This window comes from Lissotriton helveticus, chromosome 5_1 (genome assembly GCF_964261635.1).
Source record: "Lissotriton helveticus chromosome 5_1, aLisHel1.1, whole genome shotgun sequence".
In the NCBI taxonomy this organism is placed as follows: Eukaryota; Metazoa; Chordata; class Amphibia; order Caudata; family Salamandridae; genus Lissotriton; species Lissotriton helveticus.
The window spans coordinates 2,026,453,337-2,026,475,994 of NC_136065.1; the positions used below are offsets into that span (position 1 = coordinate 2,026,453,337).

At 45.3% G+C, this 22,658-nt stretch overlaps 1 protein-coding gene across 2 annotated transcripts in view; it reads left to right on the top strand.

The window, feature by feature from the left end:
• Positions 1-22,658, top strand: part of LOC144756201 (E3 ubiquitin-protein ligase TRIM39-like) — a 319,451-nt gene that overhangs the window by 24,892 nt on the left and 271,901 nt on the right. For both annotated transcript variants that reach the window (XM_078645807.1, XM_078645808.1), the window contains exon 2: positions 13,706-13,801. In XM_078645807.1, coding sequence (XP_078501933.1) covers positions 13,706-13,801 — 96 coding nt within the window. The remainder of the gene's footprint in view (positions 1-13,705; positions 13,802-22,658) is intronic.

A 22,658-nucleotide genomic window follows, 5' to 3' on the forward strand; every position in this document is an offset into this window, starting at 1 on the left:
AGGAGAGCGTTGATCAGAACCCTGAAAACGATCAGGTGATTTAATCATCGCGCGATCGCGCAAATCATATACTTTCTCTGTCGGCGCAGGAGCCTGAAGCGCAGGAAAAGAATCCTGAGTCTGCTTATATTGCTTCCCCTGTGTCTGTTTTTTAGGCCAATTCTGTTTTTTGGACTTGGGCGGGACATCTGCAACTGCAGATTGTCCCTGAGGTTGTTTTTTCTCCTTTACTGCAAAATATTTCAGACCTCTACTTGTGCGGCCAATTGTCTTATAAGCGGCCACTACAATTTTTGCCAACTGACGGGGTTTGTCGGCATCGGGCAGAGCAGCCAAAGCATTCGACACCTGAAAGTTAACTGCATCTCCTTTAACATTGGAGAGAATGAGATCACATACAATCTCAAAAGAACCACACAGGCGCATACCCAATTCAACCGCTGCCTCTGGACCGTGATCATTCTGAACACGTCTAATGATGTCAGGCAGGGCAGTCATAGACGGGGTGCCGAAGCACCTTGTATAAACTGCCGCAAATGTTTTCCCCCAGCTTTCACAGTCAACAAGTTCAGGAGTTAAATCCTTCGGTAAAGTAATCGTCAACATTCTATGCTTATCAGCAGGAGTAGAATTCGGAAAAACCGCCTCCAGTTGATCAAACTTCTCTGCTAGCCAGAATGGGAAGTCATCGTTGTAAACTGGACGAGCACCAAAAACCGAATTAACCATCACTGGATTGAGACGCATTCCGCCTCGATCCATGGTAACGGCCGCACCCCCCTGGGGACCACCAGGCAGGTGGCGACCGATGTATTGCACTAATGCACGAATCACGGAAATGGAAACAACATGCAGCCTACGAATTTCCTGCAGGGTACAAGCGCCGTGATTTGCGTGCGGGGTAAAGCCACCCAACGCAGGCCAATTTGTACCTGGAATTGAGAGAGGACCTAACCTCGCAGCGGACAAAGAGTGGGGGAGGGCGCCATCAAACCAAACTCGATGCTGCCAATGATCAATAGGTATTTCCAATGCCCTGTACGGTGTATACTCAGCCGGGACAGCCGAGGCGGTGTAGGAGTGGAACAAACCAGAATTAGCGTCCACAGCCGGAAACGTAACCCAAGAGTAAAACAACTCGTAAGGGAACGCCGGATCTGCACATACCACGAAAATCACAGCCATCCCATCCACCGGGACCTGGTACGTCTGAAGATGGTTGCGTACCGCTACGCGACTATGCTGCGCAATGGCCACCGCCGCCATGACAACACTGGAAACAAGAAAACACAAAGAATACTTTGTAGCACAACTGGGTAGTAATTCAAAGAAACCGTTTAAGAAAGAATCAAGCTTGAATAATACCTATCTCAAAAAATAGGTAGGTTTCACCGACACCCCGCTTTCCGGAAACGGAGGTGAAGGGGTTAAGGTATGAACGATAAACTACTCGAGTGTCATGATATAAGACCACCGAAAACGTTGGGCGCCATGTCGCAGGGTTTCTGTTCTCACACAGAACTGTGCACAGAGGAGTGGAACCTCGGCAAATTAGGGTGTCCCAAAACTCACCTTAGCAACCAACTCACCCCTTACCGAGCTAGCTACAGTGTCTCATTGGACATATCAAACTCCCAATGTTTAGACAAACCAGAACATGAACTTACAGTACCTCAGGGTACGTGGGACTCATGAACACTCTTTCGTTATATTATCATTACAAACCAGAACATGGAGTAAAGAAGACACATGTGCATTTGAAATGTTTATTTACTAATGCCGTCTTCTCAGGCGCAGTATCTTAGATAATACAAGTATACTTATCAGTAGCAAAATTATCAGCAGAGTTACTAAGACATAAAAAGCGAATGGTGACAGCATGTTAACATACTGTAATGAATAAGAGTTAACAACACTTATATCTCACCCTCCCTAACACATATATTATATTATTAGCTAAGAAGGTCTCTTTGGGTTGTTTCAGGGCGGGCCCATACCTTAGTGTCCTAGCATGAAGGAATAACATCAGCATACACCAGCTCTCTCTGCATGTGCACCGCATCAAGTGTGTTCTATGTGCCTCGTGCAAAGCAATATCAAATCCCGCCTGAAGCCAGAGTTGGCAAAGGCTGCACTTGTGTTATGACTATGAAGGCGTGGAGATCAGACCTCATAACAATTCCATATCGTGTTGTTCCTGAAACTTCAGCACTCTTCGTGCAGACATAGTTTATTAAGCAAAGCTGATATCAGAGCAATAACATATTATTCTCACATACACCACGGCAAACTACTAGGTTGAAAGCTAAGTCAACAATTAAGTGTCGTGTGCAGAAGTTGCAAGAAAGAAAAATGGCGTTTAAACCTCAAATGTACCTATGCTAACTTAACACGATATAAGGATATACAGGAGCTATATGACACTGTATGCTCCCAAACTTGCGTACGCAATTTCGTTATCGCTAGAGCTCCAACATGTGCCAGCCCATGTGTCATCTGAACCATAGGCTGTAAATAGGCTATAGGCAGTCTCCACTTATCCATCTCTTTGCTTCGCCAACAGCCCTCATCGTCAAACATTCGCTCTAGACCATTGCTCAAGCTCTTCCACAGAGGCAGATCTCTGTATGTCTAATACTTCTTGTCTAGCATCATGCACCCGCTCAGCTTGTGAGTTTACTACGTACATAGAAGTAGTGCTTTGCAGTTTCATGAGCTACGCGATTTGCAAAGGCATTGCCTTGTTATATCTTGTGAGTCACTCTTATGTGCGCTACACTTCACAATAGCTATTTTCTTTGGATATGTCAGTGCAGTCAAAAGGTTATGCGCTAGTTCTCTGTGCATTATCTGCATCCCGTGGGACGTAAGAAAGCCTCTTTCCTTCCAAAGTAGGCCAAAATCATGGACCACTCCAGAAGCATAGCCGCTATCTGTATAGATATTCACACGCAAGTCAGTGCTAAGTTCACACGCTCGTATCAATATTATTAGCTCACCTGCTTGAGCCGACTGCTGTGGTATACGAGCTGTCTCCCCTACCGTCTGAAGTGTCGTAATTGCATATGCAGCTGAAGTCGTGCCATCTGGTAACTTCAAACAGGACCCATCAACCCACAGTTCCCAATCTATATCGGAAAGGGGCGTATCTTGCAAGTCAACGCGACCCTTTGTCTGTTCCTCAGTAAGGAATATACAATCGTGAGACTGAGTCGTTGGATATGGTAACAAAGTAGTTGGGTTCAGAGTCGCACACCTCTTTAAAGTAATGTGAGGGGCCAAGAGTGCCAACTCGTATCCTGTCAAGCGAGCACTAGTTAAGTGTGGTGTTTTGGTCTGATTCAAAAGGGCATCGCCCGCATGGGGTACTAGCAGCAACAGTTTGTGACAAAACTATCCCTTCACTCCAACGTATGGACCTAGCTGTTGCTGCAACTGAACGGAAATACCCAGGCAACGCACAAGCAAAATGATCAAGGACCGCTGAAAAATATGCACAGGGACGCTGCTTGTCACCATGTGTCTGAACTAAAACTGACAATGCACATCCATCTTTCTCATGACCAATGAATGCACAGACTTCTTTCTGAGTAGAAGGTACTGGTGTGTCTAAAATTGCTTGAATGTGATCTGGTGTAAGTGCACGTCCCTCCTTAGACAGAAGGTGACCTAAGTAGGTAACCTTCGGTCTACGATATTGCAATTTCTTCTGTGACACTTTATGATGGTGTGTACAGAAAAAGGAAAGTAAAGACAAGGTACATTTTTCACACTGTTCAGGCATATCGGCTGCCAACAAGATGTCCTCGACATATTGTATGAGAGACACTCCTTCAGACAAAGCGAAAGAATCAAGTTGTCTTTTCAATGCTTGACTGTAAATGCTAGGACTTTGTGTACCCTTGAGGAATTCTACAAAATCTGTACAATCGATTATTCAAAGTGAAGCCGGACAAATATCGGCTATCAGGATTAATAGGAATCGAGAAGAAAGCATTCTTCAGGTCGATTACAGAAAAAGTAGTTGCTGTTGGAGGAACTAAGGTAGGAAGTGTCGTTATGTCAGAAACCACAGGGTATTCCGGTACTACAATCTTGTTAACTTCTCTCAAATCAATGACAAATCTGTAAATCCTAGTGTCAATGTCTTTTTCAAAATGGGAAGAATTGGACTGTTGCAAACATTATAAGAAACGTCTTCTACAACCCCCACCTTAATCAAATCATGGACAATGCATATAAGTGCTTCTTTGCCTTCTTGAGAACTTTTGTATTGAGGCAATCGTGGCAATGAAGCGCCCTCCTTGACACTAATATGTACTGGTGGAATGACCATTTGCCCTACATCGGTGTCTGAAGTAGCCCACAAAGTACTAGGGAGTGAAGCGAATGCAATATCCTCTTTAAGAAGACAAGATCTCTCAATCACTGTGTAGTTGTCATTTAAAATCACACGAACCACTTCTGGAGAACATCGTATCGTAGCTCTGAAATGTTTGAGCATATCAAGACCCACAATATTGTCTGGTGTGCTCGGAGAAAGCAAAAATGGACATGGAACAGTAAATTTGTCAACATGAAATGCAAGTGGTTGCGACAGTGGGCTAAGGGAAGGTGTGCCATCGAAACCTATTGATGTAATAGTTAAGCCAGACAGGAGAGCCTGTGTTTAGATAAGGCGCTACGAGTAGCTCCTGTATCAAACAGAAACTGATCAGTTGAACCCAAAACATGTGCTGTAACATAGGGACCCTTCTGATATACTGGAACTTCAACTGATTCCTTTCCCCATCCTAGGCAATCCTATGCATAAGCAGAATCTTTCAAATCAGACGGCACATAATCTGACATTTGATATTGATTCCGTCTATCAAAACTGTTAAACCCATCCTGTCCACGTGTTTTCGCATCAAACCTAGCACGATCATCCGTCCTCCCTCTAGGCCCTGAATATCCTGAATGATTTCTCATTTATCCACGTCCACGTGGATACTGCTGAGCACGTAGTACCGGACAATCCGAAGCCCAATGTCCAAATTTTCAACAGTACGCACACTGGTCAACAGACAAATTCGAACGAGTAGAAGAAGGAAAAGACGAACCATAAGATCCACGTCCACCTCTATCACTACTTCTAGAAGGCGGACCATAAACCTGAGCCAACATAACCTTCGTTTTCAACTCTTTAGTCTTTTTATCCTCACTGCCCTTCGCTTCTAACTCCTGTTGTTTATAATACTGAGCCATAGTCCAAAGAGAAACCAGAGAAGAGGTAGTCCATGAACTCTCACTGGCCTTTAGGCGACTAGCTATTCCTGGCAACAAGTTTGCAACATATTTATTGACGAACAGATGCCTGCCTGTGTCATCTGTCAATGACTGGCCACTAAAATCGTGAAATGCCTCCTCAAAACGTGTAAAGAAGTCAGAAATCGATTCATCTGATTTTTGCGTGCAAGATGCTAAAACAGTACAATCTATCTTTTTAGGGGGAATAATCGTCTTTAACTTAATTAATATAGCAGCGGGATGATCTAAAATTAACCAATATGGTTTCTGTGCGGGTTCCCTCTCTGCATCTATTAGTTCTAAATCTTTCCATAATGCCCCAAAATTCGCACGATCGTCAATTTTATGAATAGTTCTCCACATACCAGGGGGTAATATTAATTCGAAAAAAAGTCAATATCAGGCAGAGTCATAGTACAGGAGCTAATAGCACCCTCAACTTCCACGGAAACATCCAGCAGCTTTTTATGCGGATCAGGTAATGCATTTTTAAGTGCCATGACATCCGCTCTATTCCAAGGAGTGAGTGTAAACCCAATTATGAACAAAATAACCCTTCACATTGGTAGAATTCTTATTGTCACTTGTTCCCTCGCCTCTAGGAGGAACATACAAAGGTACGGCTTCCCGCATAGGTTTTGCATGAAGCTTGTGTCACTCCGGTCTGAGATGTTTGTGCAGCTGCTTCTGCTGCCTTTTTCTCCTCTCGCAAAGGACTGCCTCAGCACGTAGTTTAACCAAACGTCTGAGTGAGTCAGCCACCTGGGAGAAAACAAAAGACAATCGCGCATTTGCTTACAGGCTTATGATACATCATCGGTCTCCAACTCATCCGAATGTTACCTAAACTTCTCAAGGACCTCTGTGGCAAATAAATCAGTAAAATATATTTGCTCCCTTTCCTGTCAACCTTTTATGTTATCTATAAGTTCAGAAGCAGGGGCAGTATTACGAACGGCTTTACGAGCAGCAGATCTAACTTCAGACGCATGCTCAGCGGACAACATGGAACGAGTTTCCCGTGCTATCTCAAACGAGTCCTTATCTGACTCATTAGGAGCAGAAGGAAAAATATACGGAGGCGGAGAACGATCTAACAATAAGAAGTCATCTTGCGGTTTATTTAGGATAGGACAAAGGGGCCGCCGAACAGCGTATTGGCAGTTACCTGTAAATGGCGCTCCCTATCCCCTCTCTTTTATTTATTTTCCAACTCTAATGCTTTCTCATGAATGTTCTTTCGCTTTCTTTTTTTTTTTTTTCTTTCAATCAAGGCTTGTTCATGCTTCATTTGTTCAGACTTCTTTCTCCCATATTCGTACACAGTCAAACATATCTTGCCTAGTCTTTCTCGTAAACATACATTGTTCCACATACTGAATCTTTCGTAAATCAAATGACCCATGCATAGGCCAATGCAACTCAGGATCCTTACGAGTGTATTTACTCCACAACGTGCTGTACATTATAGAAGAAATACCATACTTAATATACATGTCCCTATTAGGCATCCCCTCCGGGGGGGCCGGTTGTTCTTCGAGTCTCAAACTGGTAGCACTACAAAAGCAACACATCCTACGAAGTGTGCTAGAAACAGGCATGCCAAAAATAGTGCAGAATATGCAGTATTATACGCAAAGTAGCACTTAAGGTACACTTTGTAGGTTGCGCCGTTCAAATCAATTCAAAACCGAGAAAATTCTCCTCATTACCTGCCTATATAAATTGCAATTCATATATCAATCACTTACAAATCCAAAGTTGCCCCTACAAATCACATTCCACAGCCACAGCAAGCACCGCAGAAACAACCTTACCAATCCCAGGCATCAAACCAGCAGCAAGTGTTGCATCAAACAACGCTTACCAATCACTTGGTGTCCAGATTCCAACTTCCAAGTTCTCAAATTGACCAAATGGTCACTGCACGGCGAAACAACAAAAGAGATCTCCGTTGAGGACCAGCACCACCTGGATGGTCCGATCAGAAAGAGAGAAAAAACGCTGTGGTTTGCCAAGACGCGCGTCTCCTCGGGCAATGATCGTCCGTAGTGAGATTCCAATCCTTCGTTCCGACCACTCCTTCAGGCATCCGAGTCGCCGATGAGCCCCACTGGTTGGGCGCCAAATTGTGGTGGTAAGCCTCAGAAAGCCCTACCAGTGCTAGGGGTTCGCCCTTCTCTGCATAAAGTTCTCAGACCAATAGGATAGAAGTTGGCACGGAAACTGTAATACAAAACAAAGCTTTTATTTCACCTCATGAGGTGAAACTACATTCACAAAACACCCTTCGGTAATGTATGAAGTAGCACCCGGAACAGAAGGAACATGGTCCTTTTATACCCTGGCTGATGATGGGTGTTACCCCGAAACCGGTCCCAGGATGCTTGTTTTGAGTCCGGGGAGGACCTGTCCAGTCAGTTTGGGCTGGACTCTTCCCCGGGGAAGCAGGGTCAAGACTAATTTCCTGAAACTATGTGGCAAGATCACTGCTGGCCATATATCATAAAGATTGGCTTCAGCCATTCCTGGTTTATTTGTCAGAAGTGGTTTGGATTCTGGGGCTTGTGATTTTGCTGCTTCATTATAAAAAATGGGTCTACAATAGCAGAGCCCAAAGTGCTTATAAAAGGTTAATGAACTTTAACCTCTGGCTGAAGGTAAGACCGTTTTTCAAAACACAAAAGAGAGAAAGGGATTTTCACAGTTTTGAAGGGGATACAAACAAGAATGAAGAGTATGCCCAGGAGACAGAACCCTGACTTCGTGGTATTCGGGGAAAAAAGAGCACATGAAGCGAGAAGTGTCCTTTCTCAAGAAGACCCCTCACTCACCAACCTAGTTGGTGACATGCTTCATCATTGGGGTCCCACCCGAATAGCCGAATGCTATCCGGGTGTGCTACGACACCTGATTACAGTGGAGCTGGTTATTTTGTTGTGAAAATTAGTGAAAAAGGTGTTCATTAAAAATTGGCCAGATTTAACCCACTAAAAACATGTTTTGTGGGGCAACTGGACAATATTAAAAGACTTGTTAAAATGCTGTACTTGGTTAAATTGACCTTCGGTGTATTCCAGTGAACAAAAAGTGCAAAAAAGAGTGCAGTAAAAATGGTCTAAATGTTTCAACCATCAGTTATTACAGGTTTTCGTCAGGACCAGTGGACGTTACCCGGGAGGTATACACACGCTAAAGTGTACCCTGCCCTTGGTCACTGTAGCCTAACCATGTACTCGCGGTTGGGAATCCTTTTGTCACAAAATTGAATGAGTGTGTGTAATACCCACCATAAATGAGTGATGGATGTGAAGTTTACTTAACCATGGGCCTCGATGAAATCTCTGTGGGCCCAATATTTGCACCAGTGCACTTGCACTCCTCCTTACTTCACATGGAGTGCGCAGACACCCACTCCAATGATTATGATTTTTGGGTATGTTCTATGTCCTAGTGGCCAAATCTGTCACTGAAATGTGTGAGTGAGTACTACAGTCCACTGCCTCAAAGTCGAGGAGGCACATTCTGAGATGTTTGGTAATCTCACGCTATGCACAATATGTATTGGGAACTGTAAGAGCACTTATCCCATAAGAAAACGCATTGTAGCGACTTGAAATGTTTGTCTGTGATTTTGTGTTTGTCTTCACAGATCTTTTCCTTTCAACAAATGGGACGAAAGGATACCCAACCGTGGGTACATGGTTAGGCTACAGTGACCAAGGTCAGGGTACACCTTAGCGTGTGTATACCTCTCGAATCACGTCCACTGGTCCTGATGACAACCTGGTAATAACTGATGGTTGAAACATGTAGACCGTTTTTACTGCACTCTTTTTTTTTTTTTTGCACTTTTTGTTCACTGGAAGATACCGAAGGTCAATTTAACCAAGTACGGCATCTTAACTCTTTTAATATTGTCCAGTTGCCCCAGAATTTTTTTTTCTAGTGGGTTAAATTTGGCCAATTTTTAATTAACACCTATTTCACTCACTTTCACAACAAAATAACCAGCTTCACTGTAATCTGGTGTCGTAGCACACCCGGATAGCATTCGGCTATTCGGGTGGGACCCCAATGATGAAGCATGTCACCAACTAATTTGGTGAGTGAGGTGTCTTCTTGTGAGAGGACACTTTCCTTTCCTGTGCTCTTTTTTCCGAATACCAAGAAGACCGTGTTCTGTCTCCTGGGCATACTCCTCATTCTTGTTTGAAGGTAAGACAGCTCGGAAGTGGAAGAGCCTGGCCTAAATGGTGCATAAATAAATAAGAAATGGTATCCCCCTAAGAACAACTTGTAGGTCTGGGAGCAAGGGGAAAAACAACAAAGCAACACTTCAAAGATTCCCACCTGACCTATCTCTCTTTACTGTAGGCTACCGTCAGCTTTATGGGCCACCATTTGCTATACAAACTCATTACATTTGTTTTTATTTTTACTTAATTTTATTCTTTTGTTTCTTATTTTAAGAGACTTTTTATCTATAGAAAACAAAATGTACCAAAAGATTTTCGAAGTGCAAAGAATACAATTTATACAATTCCAGTACATGTCATATTGTTTCTGAAACTAAAGTCTTTATTTCAATTTACATGTGCTCGGAGACCTATGTATATCCCCATAATAATACCACCCTTGCATCCTGAGCTATCATATCACTTACACACACTCCCCCGGGATCCCAAAGATGATTTTTCAACCCTCCATGATTGGGTTGCCAACTGGGATATCACACCATCCGGTCGGCGAACGTTTCAGTGGAAGTTATAGCTTATATCCACCTTCTTCAGGATCCCTCATTGTTGGCATTGTAACGGTGAGTGGTAGGGAATCATCAAGGGTCCAGAGATGGATTTAAGCGGACAGCTTCTCTTATAGGGACAGGGGGGCCCTTAGGTTAAAGCCTAATGGTAATATCCAGAAGTCGTTCTGCTTCTAATTAGGTGTCCAATTGCACCTAGCGACAACATGTGGTGCCCTAAGGTGAGGGGCTGTCCCTTTGGAGATGCTGTTACTCCCTGCTGTTACATACCTTACGACCCCCCCACCAGTCTGTCCTGCCGTCACTCCTTTTCCCCGACTAATATTGATCATCATTGCAAGTACTGCATGTGGAGCACTTCTCGCCCATATAGTTGCCCTCTTCCTCTTGGACAGAAATGGAGACTGTATCTTCTTAATTGTCGGTCGCTACCGAAACATTTCACTGAGCTGTATCTGTTGATTGAAGAGCTCAATCCTGATGCTCTATTTCTAACAGAAACCTGGCTCCAGATGGACAATGACCCGACTACAACATGGGTCACACCTCAAGGCTATACCCTTAAACGCCTGGACCGCCAGTCTGGGAGAGGCGGGGGCCTGGCCATTATATATAGGGATAGTTTTAAGTGTCGTGCTACTCCAACCCCCTCGCCGACCTGCGAGAGTTTACACTTCGTGTTGGAGTTCTCCCCCACTACCACTTTCTCTGGTATTTTACTTTACCGTCCACCAGGCACCCTTAACAATTTCATTACTCAGATCACTGACCTCACCGCAAACGCTGTGTTGACCTCGCCTAATTTTACATTGCTTGGGGATTTTAACCTCCATCTGGACGACCCCCATGATACGTCGGCTAACAACCTGCGGGTCAACTTGCAAGCGATGGACCTCTGTCAGAGAGGCTATCAGGCGACTCATAAGAAGGGACATCTTCTTGACCACATATATAGCAACACTGACCTTAATGTAGAGTCCCCTGTGCCACTACCCTGGACTGACCATTTTTTAATACCCTTCACCTGGTTCTCCAATTCCCCTTCTCCCTGTCATGTTCCCGCCAAGCATCTGGGTAGGAAATGGTCCTCACTCCCCCTCACTGATTGGACAGCTGTTCTCGTCCAAGATCCCCCGAGGAAGGCTATGACTCCTGCCTCTGCCTCTAACAAATTTGATCATTGGATTTCTAGCACCCTTGACCAGGTTCTTCCCAAACGCCCGTGTAAATTTATAAGAAGACCTAAAGTCGCACCTTGGTATACTCCTGCTCTCAGGTCGTTAAAACTTGAGTGTCGTAAACTTGAGAGAGCCTGGAGGAAGGACCACTCTCAGTCTAGGAAAGAGGATTATAGGGCCGTAATGAAGCTTTACAAATCAGAGATCAAGAGGGCGCAAGCTCTCTTCTATGAAGGGAAAATCAATGCAGCAGCCAATGCGCCCAGGGAAATCTTTAGGATAGCTAAGTCTCTCATTTCACCTCTTGCTGAGCGTCCTACTGCCGAAGGTGCACACGACAGCTGCAATGAGTTGGCCGCTTTCTTTTCAAAGAAAATTCAGACCATATACTCTTCTTTTAGTAATCCCAAGGTCGACGCCAGCTCTGTTACACACAAATTATCTGACTCCCTGGCTCTCTGCAAGTTGGACACAATTCCGCTTCTCGATGCCTGTGGTCTGGACAGATTAATTTCTAAAGTCACTTCCGGGTCGCCTAACGACCCGGCACCCCCCCAGATCCTTGTTAAGGCCCTGGACGTCATTCGTCCTGTCATTTTGGAAGCCCTAAACACTTCCATTGTTTCCAAATCTGTTCCACCTTCCTGGAAATGTGCCATGGTGAGGGCACTACTCAAAAAGCCCTCCCTGGATCAGAATAACTTGTCCAACTACCGCCCCATTTCGTTACTCCCCTGGCTGAGTAAACTGCTGGAGAGGCACGTTAATAACATCTTAACAGACTATTTGGAATCCAATGGTCTGTTGCGTGCCTCCCAGACAGGATTCCGTCCTCAACACGGTACCGAAACCGCGTTGTTGGCGGTCACGGAAGAAGCAAGAGCCGTTCTGGATCAGGGAGGAAAGGTGGCCATTATCTTACTAGACCTTAGCGCCGCGTTCGACATGGTAAACCATGCCACGCTATTACATCGACTGGCTGGCATGGGCGTGTCGGGCGCGGCCCTGGAATGGCTTGCCTCCTTCGTGAGCGAGCGATTTTTTTTTTTCAGGTCTTTGAGGGTGAGGTAGCCTCTCCTAAACATCCTCTCATGTGCGGGGTCCCTCAGGGCTCCTCCCTGAGCCCGACCCTTTTTAACGCCTACATGGAACCTCTGGACAGGATAGTCCATCCCTTTGGTGTGCGTATTGTCACCTACGCGGATGATACACAGCTGGTGGTCTCCCTAGACCACTCAGATGGATCATCCAACACCTTATGCCCCTGTCTAGAGGCTGTTGCCAGATGGATGCAAGCTTCCTGTCTGAAACTTAACGGGGAGAAGACCGACATCATTCTTCTCGGCAATCCTCCTCCATCTGCTCTTGCATCCATCTGGCCACCATGTTTAGGCGTTCCCCCCCCCCCCCCCGAGGTCCCAGATAAAGAGCCTCGGGATCTGGCTCGACACCGCTCTTGACTTCTCGGTCCAGGCCACCAAGACTGCGGCCACCTGCTTTGGACTAATGAGGATGCTCCCGCCGGGTGCTCCCCCTGCTCCCTTTCCAGGCGAGGAGGATCATGGTCCAGGCCCTGATACTCTCCCGCCTGGATTACGGGAACGCTCTCTATCTGGGAGCCCCGGCCTCGGTGTTGCAGAAGCTTCAGGTCACACAAAATAGCGCGGCCCGCCTACTGTTTAACCTGTCCAGTCGGCGAGGAAGGCACTGAAAGATCTCCATTGGCTCCCAATGGCTGCCAGAGTGTAATTCAAGGCTTTGTGCATTTTGCACAATTCCTTTCATCGAGTAGGCCCAGCGATTTTGCACTCTTTGGTTACGCCCTATGTTCCAGCTCGCTCCCTCCGTTCTGGCACCCTGCAGCTGGCTACCTCCTTCAAAATTAACAGAGCCCGCTGGGGCGGCCGCTCCTTTTCCCACTCGGCGGCCAGACTCTAGAACGCCCTTCCTTTTACCATCCGAGGAAACAGTGACCTCCTGTCTTTCAGAAAGGCCCTGAAAACGCATTTGTTTGCTAAATCCTGCTGATCTACCCTGAGCCTGCGCTAAGCCATTTAATCATCAAGCGCTGCGAGGCCTCAGGGTAGTAATGCGCTATACAAATGTAATTTTTCATTTCATTTCATTTCATGATGAGAACCTGACTGACAAGCAGAGATTTCACGGGTCTAATTGGATGTTGTGTCCATCAATCTGTATTCAGAGGTGTACAGCGCTCCAATAAGATGGATGCTTCTTTATAGAGGTTCTGACAAGAGTCTTCTGTCGTTTAGCACTCTCACTTCATGGTGCCGTCCTCCATCACCCCTGGCCTTTGTTCAAAAAACATCTGCATCTTTCACGATTTGTGGCCTTTTACAAAGCAAAGGTGTCTATTTGAGAGGAGTGGCTGCACATAAACATGAATGAATCTTCTGTGTAATTAAGCAGGGCAGCTACTGGATATTATAAAATGTATGAATTTGTTTTTCAGAAAACACTTCACAACCACTTGGAGCGACTGAAGAAGGAGCTGGAGATTCTGCAGACACGGGAAGCGGAACAAATGAGGACCGTGACAGATATGGAGGTGAGTGGAGTCATGACTGTGCTTGGAAACTGCATCCGTTCAGAGAGACTAGGGCATTGTGGGTCCGAACTGGAGGTATGAAACTTGGGACATCCCTGACTGCCAGAGCTGGAGGTGAGGCGAGATATGGGGGTACACCTGATAGAACTGGAGGTGAGATGACTCCTGCTTGTATTTATGGAAACAGTGAGCGGACAGAGGCAATAAAGAAGGGGGGGGGGACAGAGGGTCCCCAATAGTCAGAAGTGGAGGTGAGAGACATCAGGGAGCCCGTCACTGACTGTCAGAACCAGAGGTGAGAGATATTGGGGCAGCCCTGACCATCAAAACCGGAAGTGAGAGACATGAGGGAAACGTGACAGTCAGATCTGGAGGTGAGTGGAGTCCTGCTTATATTTGTGGAAACATTAAGAGGGCAGAGAGGCAAGAAGCAAGGGTGGTCCCCTGGACAGTCCGAAATGGAGGTCAATAAGTCTATCAATGGCTTTTAAAGTGCGACTACTCCCCTGTAAGCGTCTCAAGGTGCTGGGAGGTGGTGGGAGAGCTGCTGGCCCGTTGAAGGCGCTGTGGGTTAGTCTAAGGACGTGAGAGACATCGGTCACCCTTGATTGTCCGAATCTGATGTAAGCGACATGGGGGCACCCCAGATACTCAGAAATGAAGATGAGGAAACCATGACAGTCAGATCTGGAGGCTAGAAGCAATGCAGCTCCCCCGACACCCACAGCCGGAGGGGAGAGACATGGGGTGGGGTACCACTGACAGTTAAAACTCGAGGTGAGACATGGCAGTCAGATCTGTAGGTGGGAGGAATCCTGTGTGCACTTCTGGAAACCGTAATCGGGTAAAGAGGCAAAAGACAATGTTGCTCCTCCCCCGTTAGTCACATGAATGTAAATGTGAGAGATGCGCCAACATACAAAAACATTTGAATGGTGTTACGACACGCTGATACTTTCACCTGCTTGATAACTTGTTTTGCATTAATGTATGTTTTAGGTGGAAGGAAGTAGAGGGGTGACAAATATCGACACTTTCACCAAAATGAATATCTCCTTTCTAAAGAGGAGAGTTTGTATATGTTGACCAGAGTAGTCCCCCCCCTCCCCGTCCCCCCCTTAAAACCTAAAAAAGCAAAGCCAGGCATCGGAGAAATTGGAGATCACCCTAGAGTCCGAAACGAAGAAGCAGATGTCAGCAGGGGTGTGGAATTTAATAAAACATCTACTTGTCCATAGGACAGGTTGCTTCATAAATCTACTTGTCCTGTACAAAATCCACTTGTCCCTTTGGTGCCATCATGTAGTGCACCGTCAAAAATTGGCAGCACTCATTATATAAGAGCTCGGATAATAGCCTCTCTGGTTATGTCAGGCTCATAGTATAGTAGGATTTGAATACTAGTGATTTCTTTATTTTGCCTCTTATCTGCAGATCTACCCTCTATCTTTTCACCCTTTCCTTCAACACCACATCCATCGTCCATCCACCATCCCTATCATCCATCCTTTAACTCATTCATCCATCTAGGATGAATGAAGCCACACTTACACTCATACTCACTCATCTATCTACCTTTTCACCCACACATCCATCCTTTCACTCACTCACCCTTACGCTTTAATTATGGGCCTTTGTCTGCCGAGCTGCAGACAGAAGAGGCACATCAAGAGCTCCACCCCACTGTAGCTGCTAAAGCGAGTGGTTCACGATGCCCTTGGGGCCCAACCTATCCTTCCAGCTCCAAATCTATCATTCACACTCATCCATCCCTCACTCCTTCCTTCCTTCCATTCATACATCCATCCATCCTTTCGCTCATCCATCCATCCACTTTCACCCCTCCATCCACCCTTTCACTCAAATCCATCCACTCTCACTCATCCCTCCATCCAGCCATCCTTTTGTTCTTCCATCTTTCACCCCTCCATCCTCCTTTCCACTCCTATCCATCAACCCTTTCACTCATCCCTCCATCCATCCTTTTGCTCTTCCGTCTTTCATCCCATCCATCCTCCTTGTCACTCATATCCATCCTCCACGTCACTCATATCCATCCTCCCTTTCATTCATCCCTCCATCCACCGTTTCACTCAACTATCCACCCATCAGTCTATCCATCCTTCCACCCATCAATCTATCCATCCTTCCACCCATCTATCCATCAGTCCACCCAACCATCCACTCCATCAGCCGTTCATCCACTCTCTCTCATCCATCAATCCACCCTTTTATTCAAACATCCATCCGTTCACTCCTCCATCCTTTCAATCATCCATCCACTTTCACCCCATCTATTCTAACCATTTCACTCATCCATCAATTCTTTCACTCATCCATCATTGCATCCATCCTTTCACTCATCCATCCACTTTTACCCCATCCATCAATTCATTCACCCTTGCACTCATCCATTCATCCATTCTTTCACTCGTCCATTCTTACATACATCCTTTCTCTCATTCACCCATGTATATATCCATCCACCAGTTCATGTTAATTATGAACCTTTGTCTGGACCTGCAGAAAGAAGAGGCCCATTAAGAACTCCACAGCTGCTGTAGATGCTACAGCGGCATGTTAAGATGCCCCTGGTGCACGCACAAAGTGAGACGAGAGGCCCAGTGCAAGGAGAGAAATGAGGGTGCGCCTGAGGATTGCATCAATTCCCCATGGGCAAACTTATTAACTTTAATGTAAGCCCTGGATGCGATAAAATATGAGAGGCCAAGGGGAGCGGGTCGGGCAGTCAGAGGGGGCAGCAGAGGGGGGTGGGGTGGGGTTAGCAAGTACAGGCACTGAGTGAAACATAAGGTGTACAGGCAAAGCAAAGTGTAAAGGAGGGTTGTGCAGGGGCTGCATGAGAAGGGAAAGCATGAGCTTTATTGTAGGCCTCTGGAGGCGAGGTTGAGGAGGGATCTTGGGGCCGATTTGAGGCTCAAGGGTGAAGCACAGAATAAAAGGTAGGGGGGTCACAAGGTTAAAGTGACAGCAGGAGCCATGAGGCCCTTAAGGCAGCCCCTTACATTCCAGTGATGTCTGTGCTCTGGAGCTGCGTCCTGTGCTCTGGAGCTGCATCTTGTGCTCGAAGAAAATGAAAGGACCTGGGGAGGGCCTGGAAGCCACACAAGAGCCTCAGGGTGCAAGCAAAAGACTGTCTACTTGTCCTTTGGACAAGTTAGAAATTAAAACTTCTTGCCCGTGTAAGAAATCTAGATCTCTCGGGCGCCGGGAGATAGGAATTCCCCACCCCTGCTGTCGGAGACCTACTTAAAACAGATTGACAAAGCCAAGGGTTATGGCTATTTTAGAAATTAAAATGATTCTTTAGTGATTACCGAGTTTATGTACGTGGTGGACTGCCAATCTATACATTTGTAGAGCGTTTCTTGTCACCCGTGAGGGTATCCAGGCACTGGCAGGGTTCAGTTGAATAGCCAGGTCTTCAGGGTCTTTCAGAACTCTGAAACTGTGATTACATTTCAGCTGCTGGTAGGATGAGGGCACATGTATGAATGTGTGGCTGAGTGCCTGAATATGTGAAAAGTCGCTGAGCTCTTGGTGGATGGATAGTTGAATCAGTGATTGCTTTGGGGGTGGATGAATACATTTTGCATTGTATCAATGGATAGCAGTGATAGTGTAATAGAAATGTCAAGAATTACCAATACTCTGCTAGTGCAAGCATTACATCAAGGGTGGTTCAAATAACACCTGACTACAATATGCCAGGAGTCCCTGCCCATATGCCAATGCAAGCAATACATGGATGCCGTTACACCAAGAATGCCCACCTTATGTCAATACATCCACAATTACACAGGCTTGTCCCATCACTATTAAGTTTTATTAACTTAATTCATAAAGCGCACAAACTCCATGGGTCTCTTGGCGCTGTATGGAGTGAGCAAAGACAAAAGAATGAACAGGCTAATGCATCAAAGAGGTCCCTTAGTTGTTAAAAGTCCCAGCCTCAGGAAAGAGCCAGGTCTGCAGATATGGAGGGATGTCTCCTGTCCAAGCCCACCAGGTAGGACCTTCCAGAGCTTGGCGGAATTCATGACAGCCTGCAACCACCAACCACGTGCCTAGGGTTTTAAAGTCGATTAGTATAGCATTGTCAAAGCGTGCTCTGTACACAATGCAAAGAGACTTAAAATGGATCAGTTCCTTAATCGATGGCCAGTGCGGTTGAAGGATGAGACGACTAGCACAAGCAAAACTAGATGGTCAAGAGGGTAAACGTGCTGCCCTTTGTGGATATATGTTATATTCTATGTTTTACAGTGTTCATGAGTTTCCTGCCTGCAGCTGTCACTATGTCTATGATGTCACTGCTACTTGTCACATTCAGAATGTTATGTTTTCAACTCTGTGAATCTAACTGACCTGGATGTGGCCAGCAGATGATCAGCTGTGTAGTTCTTTCTTCAAATTTGTATCCAGTCTACTTATATACTACACATTTTTGGCGACGAGTATGGGATGAAATCCAATCTTTCATCAAGTCAAGTGGTATTATACATCTACAAAAGCTCATTATATCACCCACAGACCAATGGTCTTGTGGAGAGAATGAGTAGAGTTGTGGGTGATTGTGTTAAGTGAGCTATTAATGGTAGACAGGATGTTTTAGCCTCTCTTGAAAGTAGGTTGTGGTTCTACCGAACCACGCCTCATTCATCCACTAAGATCTCTCCTTTTGAGGTGCTAAAGGGAAGAAAGGCCAACACCAGTTCAAGATTTGAACGAAGAAGATGCTGAAGATTGTTTTGTGGCCTCTTGAGATATTTCTGTTCTTGCAGTTGGTTCTGAAAAAATTGGAGGACTGCCCTTTTAGGGGACAGTATTCTCCAACAAGTCTACATGTTTGTCAAAAATGGTTGGCCAAAGGAGAAATCTTTGCCGTTCGAACTACAACCATATTGGAAAATTGAGTCTGAGATATCTATGGAAGATGGTTTGCTTATGAGATGCGATAACCTTATTCCACCTCATTCTCTTAGATCAACTATTATCAAAGAATCTCACGGGGGACATTTGGGGATCTCTCTTACTTTACGACATGTCAGCCAAGACGTTTGGTGGCCTAGTATGGACAATGAGATCAGTTGAGAATTGTCCTGTGTGTTGTTCGTCAGATAAAACACTTAAAGTTGTCACTCCACCTTTATCACCAATTGACTGTCCTTCTGGTCCATGGGTCAAAGTTGGTATTGACATTATGGGACCATATGAGATTTTACCTGTGGGGATGAGGTTTATAATTGTTCTGATGGACTATACATCAAAATGGCCTGAGATTAAGGTGGTGAGAGAGGCCTGTTCTTCTAGTGTTGTCAAATTTCTAAAGGATATATTTTTGAGGGAAGGGTTTCCTCAATTTCTAGTCCCTGACTATGGAACTCAATTCTTGAGTGATGAATTCCAATCTTTCATCAAGTGGTATTAAACATCTTAAAAGCTTGTTATATCACCCACAGACCAATGGTCTCGTGGAGAGAATGAATAGAAGTGTGGGTGATTGTGTTAAGTGGGCTAATAATGGTAGACATGATGTTTTAGCCTCTCCTGAAAGTATGTTGTGGCTCTACAGAACCACGCCTCATTCATCCACTACGATCTCTCCTTTTGAGGTGCTAAGGGGAAGAAAGGCCAATACCAGTATTCGACCTGGGTGGATGAGTAAATGGATAGATTCTCTGACGTTGAAACCCTTATGGAAACAGTTAAGACCAATTATGGTTTTGCACAGAACAAAGAAAAAAAACATGGTTTGACAGGAAAAAGTGTCAAAATGGTTTCTTGGTGTGTTGGTGACTATGTTCGCATAAAAAATCCTGTGTATACCAAGAAAGGTAAATGTAAATTTGGTGAACCTGTCGAGGTTATTAGAATTTGCAATAATGCGGTCCAGGTGGAGGGTGGTTGTTGGTGGAATCTATCCAAATTAGTCAAGACTAGATCGTGTCCGATTACCAAACCTCATTGCTCTAATGGACAAGATTATTTTAACTCTTCCCTTGGACAGCAGAGGAAGAGCTCTAGACTTTGTTACTCCTCGAAGGTTCTGTAATTTAATACTTTACTTCTGTGTTTAATCTTTATTGTTGTTATTTTTTTATTCTTGCTTATATTAGGTTAGAGAAAAGAAGGTATGTTATATTCTATGGACATTGTTTTACAGTGTTCATGAGTTTCCTGCCTGCAGCTGTCACTATGTCTATGATGTCACTGCTACTTGTCACATTCAGAATGTTTTCAACTCTGTGAATCTAACTGACCTGAAGATGGATGTGGCTAGCAGATGATCAGCTGTGTAGTTCTTTCTTCAAATAAACTCCACTTCAAATTTGTATCCAGTCTACTTGTATACTACAATAACTTTAGTTTCTACAGCAAATATTAGTCTAAGATGAAGAGACTCTGCATAGCCCAAGTGTGAGCCAATGAATACTAACAGTACCAAGTGTTTGTCACTTGTTGAAAGTACATACAGGGGGCGCTACTGAGGGCACCTGGCCTGCTACTGAGAGCTGATGGTCCGTGTTCACTCCCAGGCTTTCACAGAGTTGGAGGGAGAGGCCAGCGTGCTCATCTCCGCAGCCAGGAGGCATCAAACCACAGGCCACTTAGGCCATTTGTGGTTTCGATATTATGTCACTGAACCCGATTTGTAATGCCACTAGTTCAGTTCAATTCATTCTGTTGCCTATTACTTTTCCATCTTCATGAAAATCTCAATAAAGAAATTTGAAAAAAATCGAACTACTTGTTAAGCTGTTGCCATTACTCTGTAATAGTTAGTGCCTGTTTAAATTTGCCTCTATCACTCGTTCGTCTTTAGTGTTTGTTCAGGTTTGCACTAAAAAAATCTTGAGTAATTTTGTTTGTGCTTCAGACGTTGCTTTGTTATGTTAAATGAGTTTATAAAGCGCTCGGCTACCTGGAGGTATCCCCCCGCTAGCTTTTAGACATAACCGCACGATCCCTGCCAGGGCTCTAGATGTCGAAAAGCTAGGTTTTCAGTTCCCTTCTGAAGGTGAGAGGACTGGGGGAGGATCTAATATGGATAGGCATTGAGTTCCAAGCCTTTACTGTGCCCAGGATACAACTTTCACCGCCCTAGTTCATTTCCCTGAACTTAGGAACCATTATGGTTTTTGTATTCAAAGCGAGAAGTGTTCTCTTCGGTGTATACCACCTAATGTTTTGCCTAAGATTGTAAGGGCCAATGTTGTGGAGGGCCTTAAAGGCACCACACAGTGCTTTAAAAGTGATGCGCCTAATCAGAAGCAATGTAGCTTGGGAATTTCATCTGAGACCGATTTTAACCTGGGTATTCCAAGTAACCGTCTGGCTGCTGCGTTTTGCAGCGTTTGTAATTTTCTTAGATGCCGTTGCTGTATTTTAAGGTAAAGTCCATTACTGTTATCCACTTTCGACGTTACCAGTGAGGTCACAACTGTTTTTGCACCTCCAAGGATAAATCGAAGAATAGTTTTGACCAACCTAAGAATGAAGAAAGTCAAGGCAGTGACTGCCTTTACCTGGTCTCCAAAGGAGAGTTTGTTGTCCACACGGGCACCCAGATTTTTGTCTTTCTTCACCAGCACTGGCAGAGGACCTAATTTGCCAGGCCACCAATATGGTGCCCAGAAAGAGTTGTTATTGCCAAACAGAATAATCTGCTTTTTCCTGCCTTCAATTTCAAACCATTGTTGTTCATCAAGGTGCTAACCGCCCTCATACAATTGCAGAATCTATTTTCTGTGTCGAGTCCTGGTTGGAGAAAGACATCACAATTTGTATGTTGTCAGCGTATGACGTGAGAGAAAAGCCAAATGATTTTAGCAGGATGGCAAGAGGACACATAAACATTGAAAAGCGTAGGGCTGAGTGCGGATTTCTATCTGTCAGAAAGGATCGCAGTAGAGTTAAAGCAGTGCCCCTGCCCCCCGATCGCAGCCAGACGGTCCATCAGAAGTTCACGATGGACTGTGTCGAATGCTGCAGAGAGGTCTAAAGGTACCAACCCAGCATTTCCACTAGCAAACAGGGCCAGTCTAATTTCTTCCGTATATTTAATCAAAGCAGACTCCTTGCTGTGCCAGCTCCGGAATACATATTGCATGGAATCAAGCAACTGGTGTTCCTGGATAAAATCAGTGAGTGTTCATAGCCTTTTCCACTATCTGGGAGAGATACAAGCATGCCTCTATCATGCAGCCCGGACCATGAATGCGTCTCAACAACGCATTCCTTTACCACACATGCCTTTACCACACAATTTTGTGGTAAGAGGGTATGCATTGCTAAGATCGCCACTACCCCTCCCCCAACCCCCCAACCCAACACTGTCCCTACAACTACCCCAACACTTTCCACTGCCCTTAGACCTACCCTTAACCCCCAGCCCAAAAACTATCCATCTGGCTCATTCCTCTCCCTTTGCCTTGAAGCCTAAAACCCTGTCCCTTTACATGCACTAACCTGACCTTCCCCCCACCCTGATTTGTCCCTAAAACTACCCAACCCCTTCCACTGATATGAAAACTACCCCCAACCCCCCTGTTACCCTGCCCTGAGGCCGAACACCCTGCCCTTTTACATACACTATACTGACCCCGTGCACTGTCCTTAAAACGACCCCTTCCACTGCCCTGAGACCTACTCTGACCCCCCCCAGCCCTAAAAACTATCCCGACTACCCATTCCTCTCCCTCTGAGGCCTATAACGCTGCCCCTTTACATACACTACCACGACCCCAACACCTGTGATGTCCATAAAACTACTCCAGCCCTGAAAACTAACCCCCAGCCCAACCCCGCTTACCTCACTGCGTCATCTGGTTCT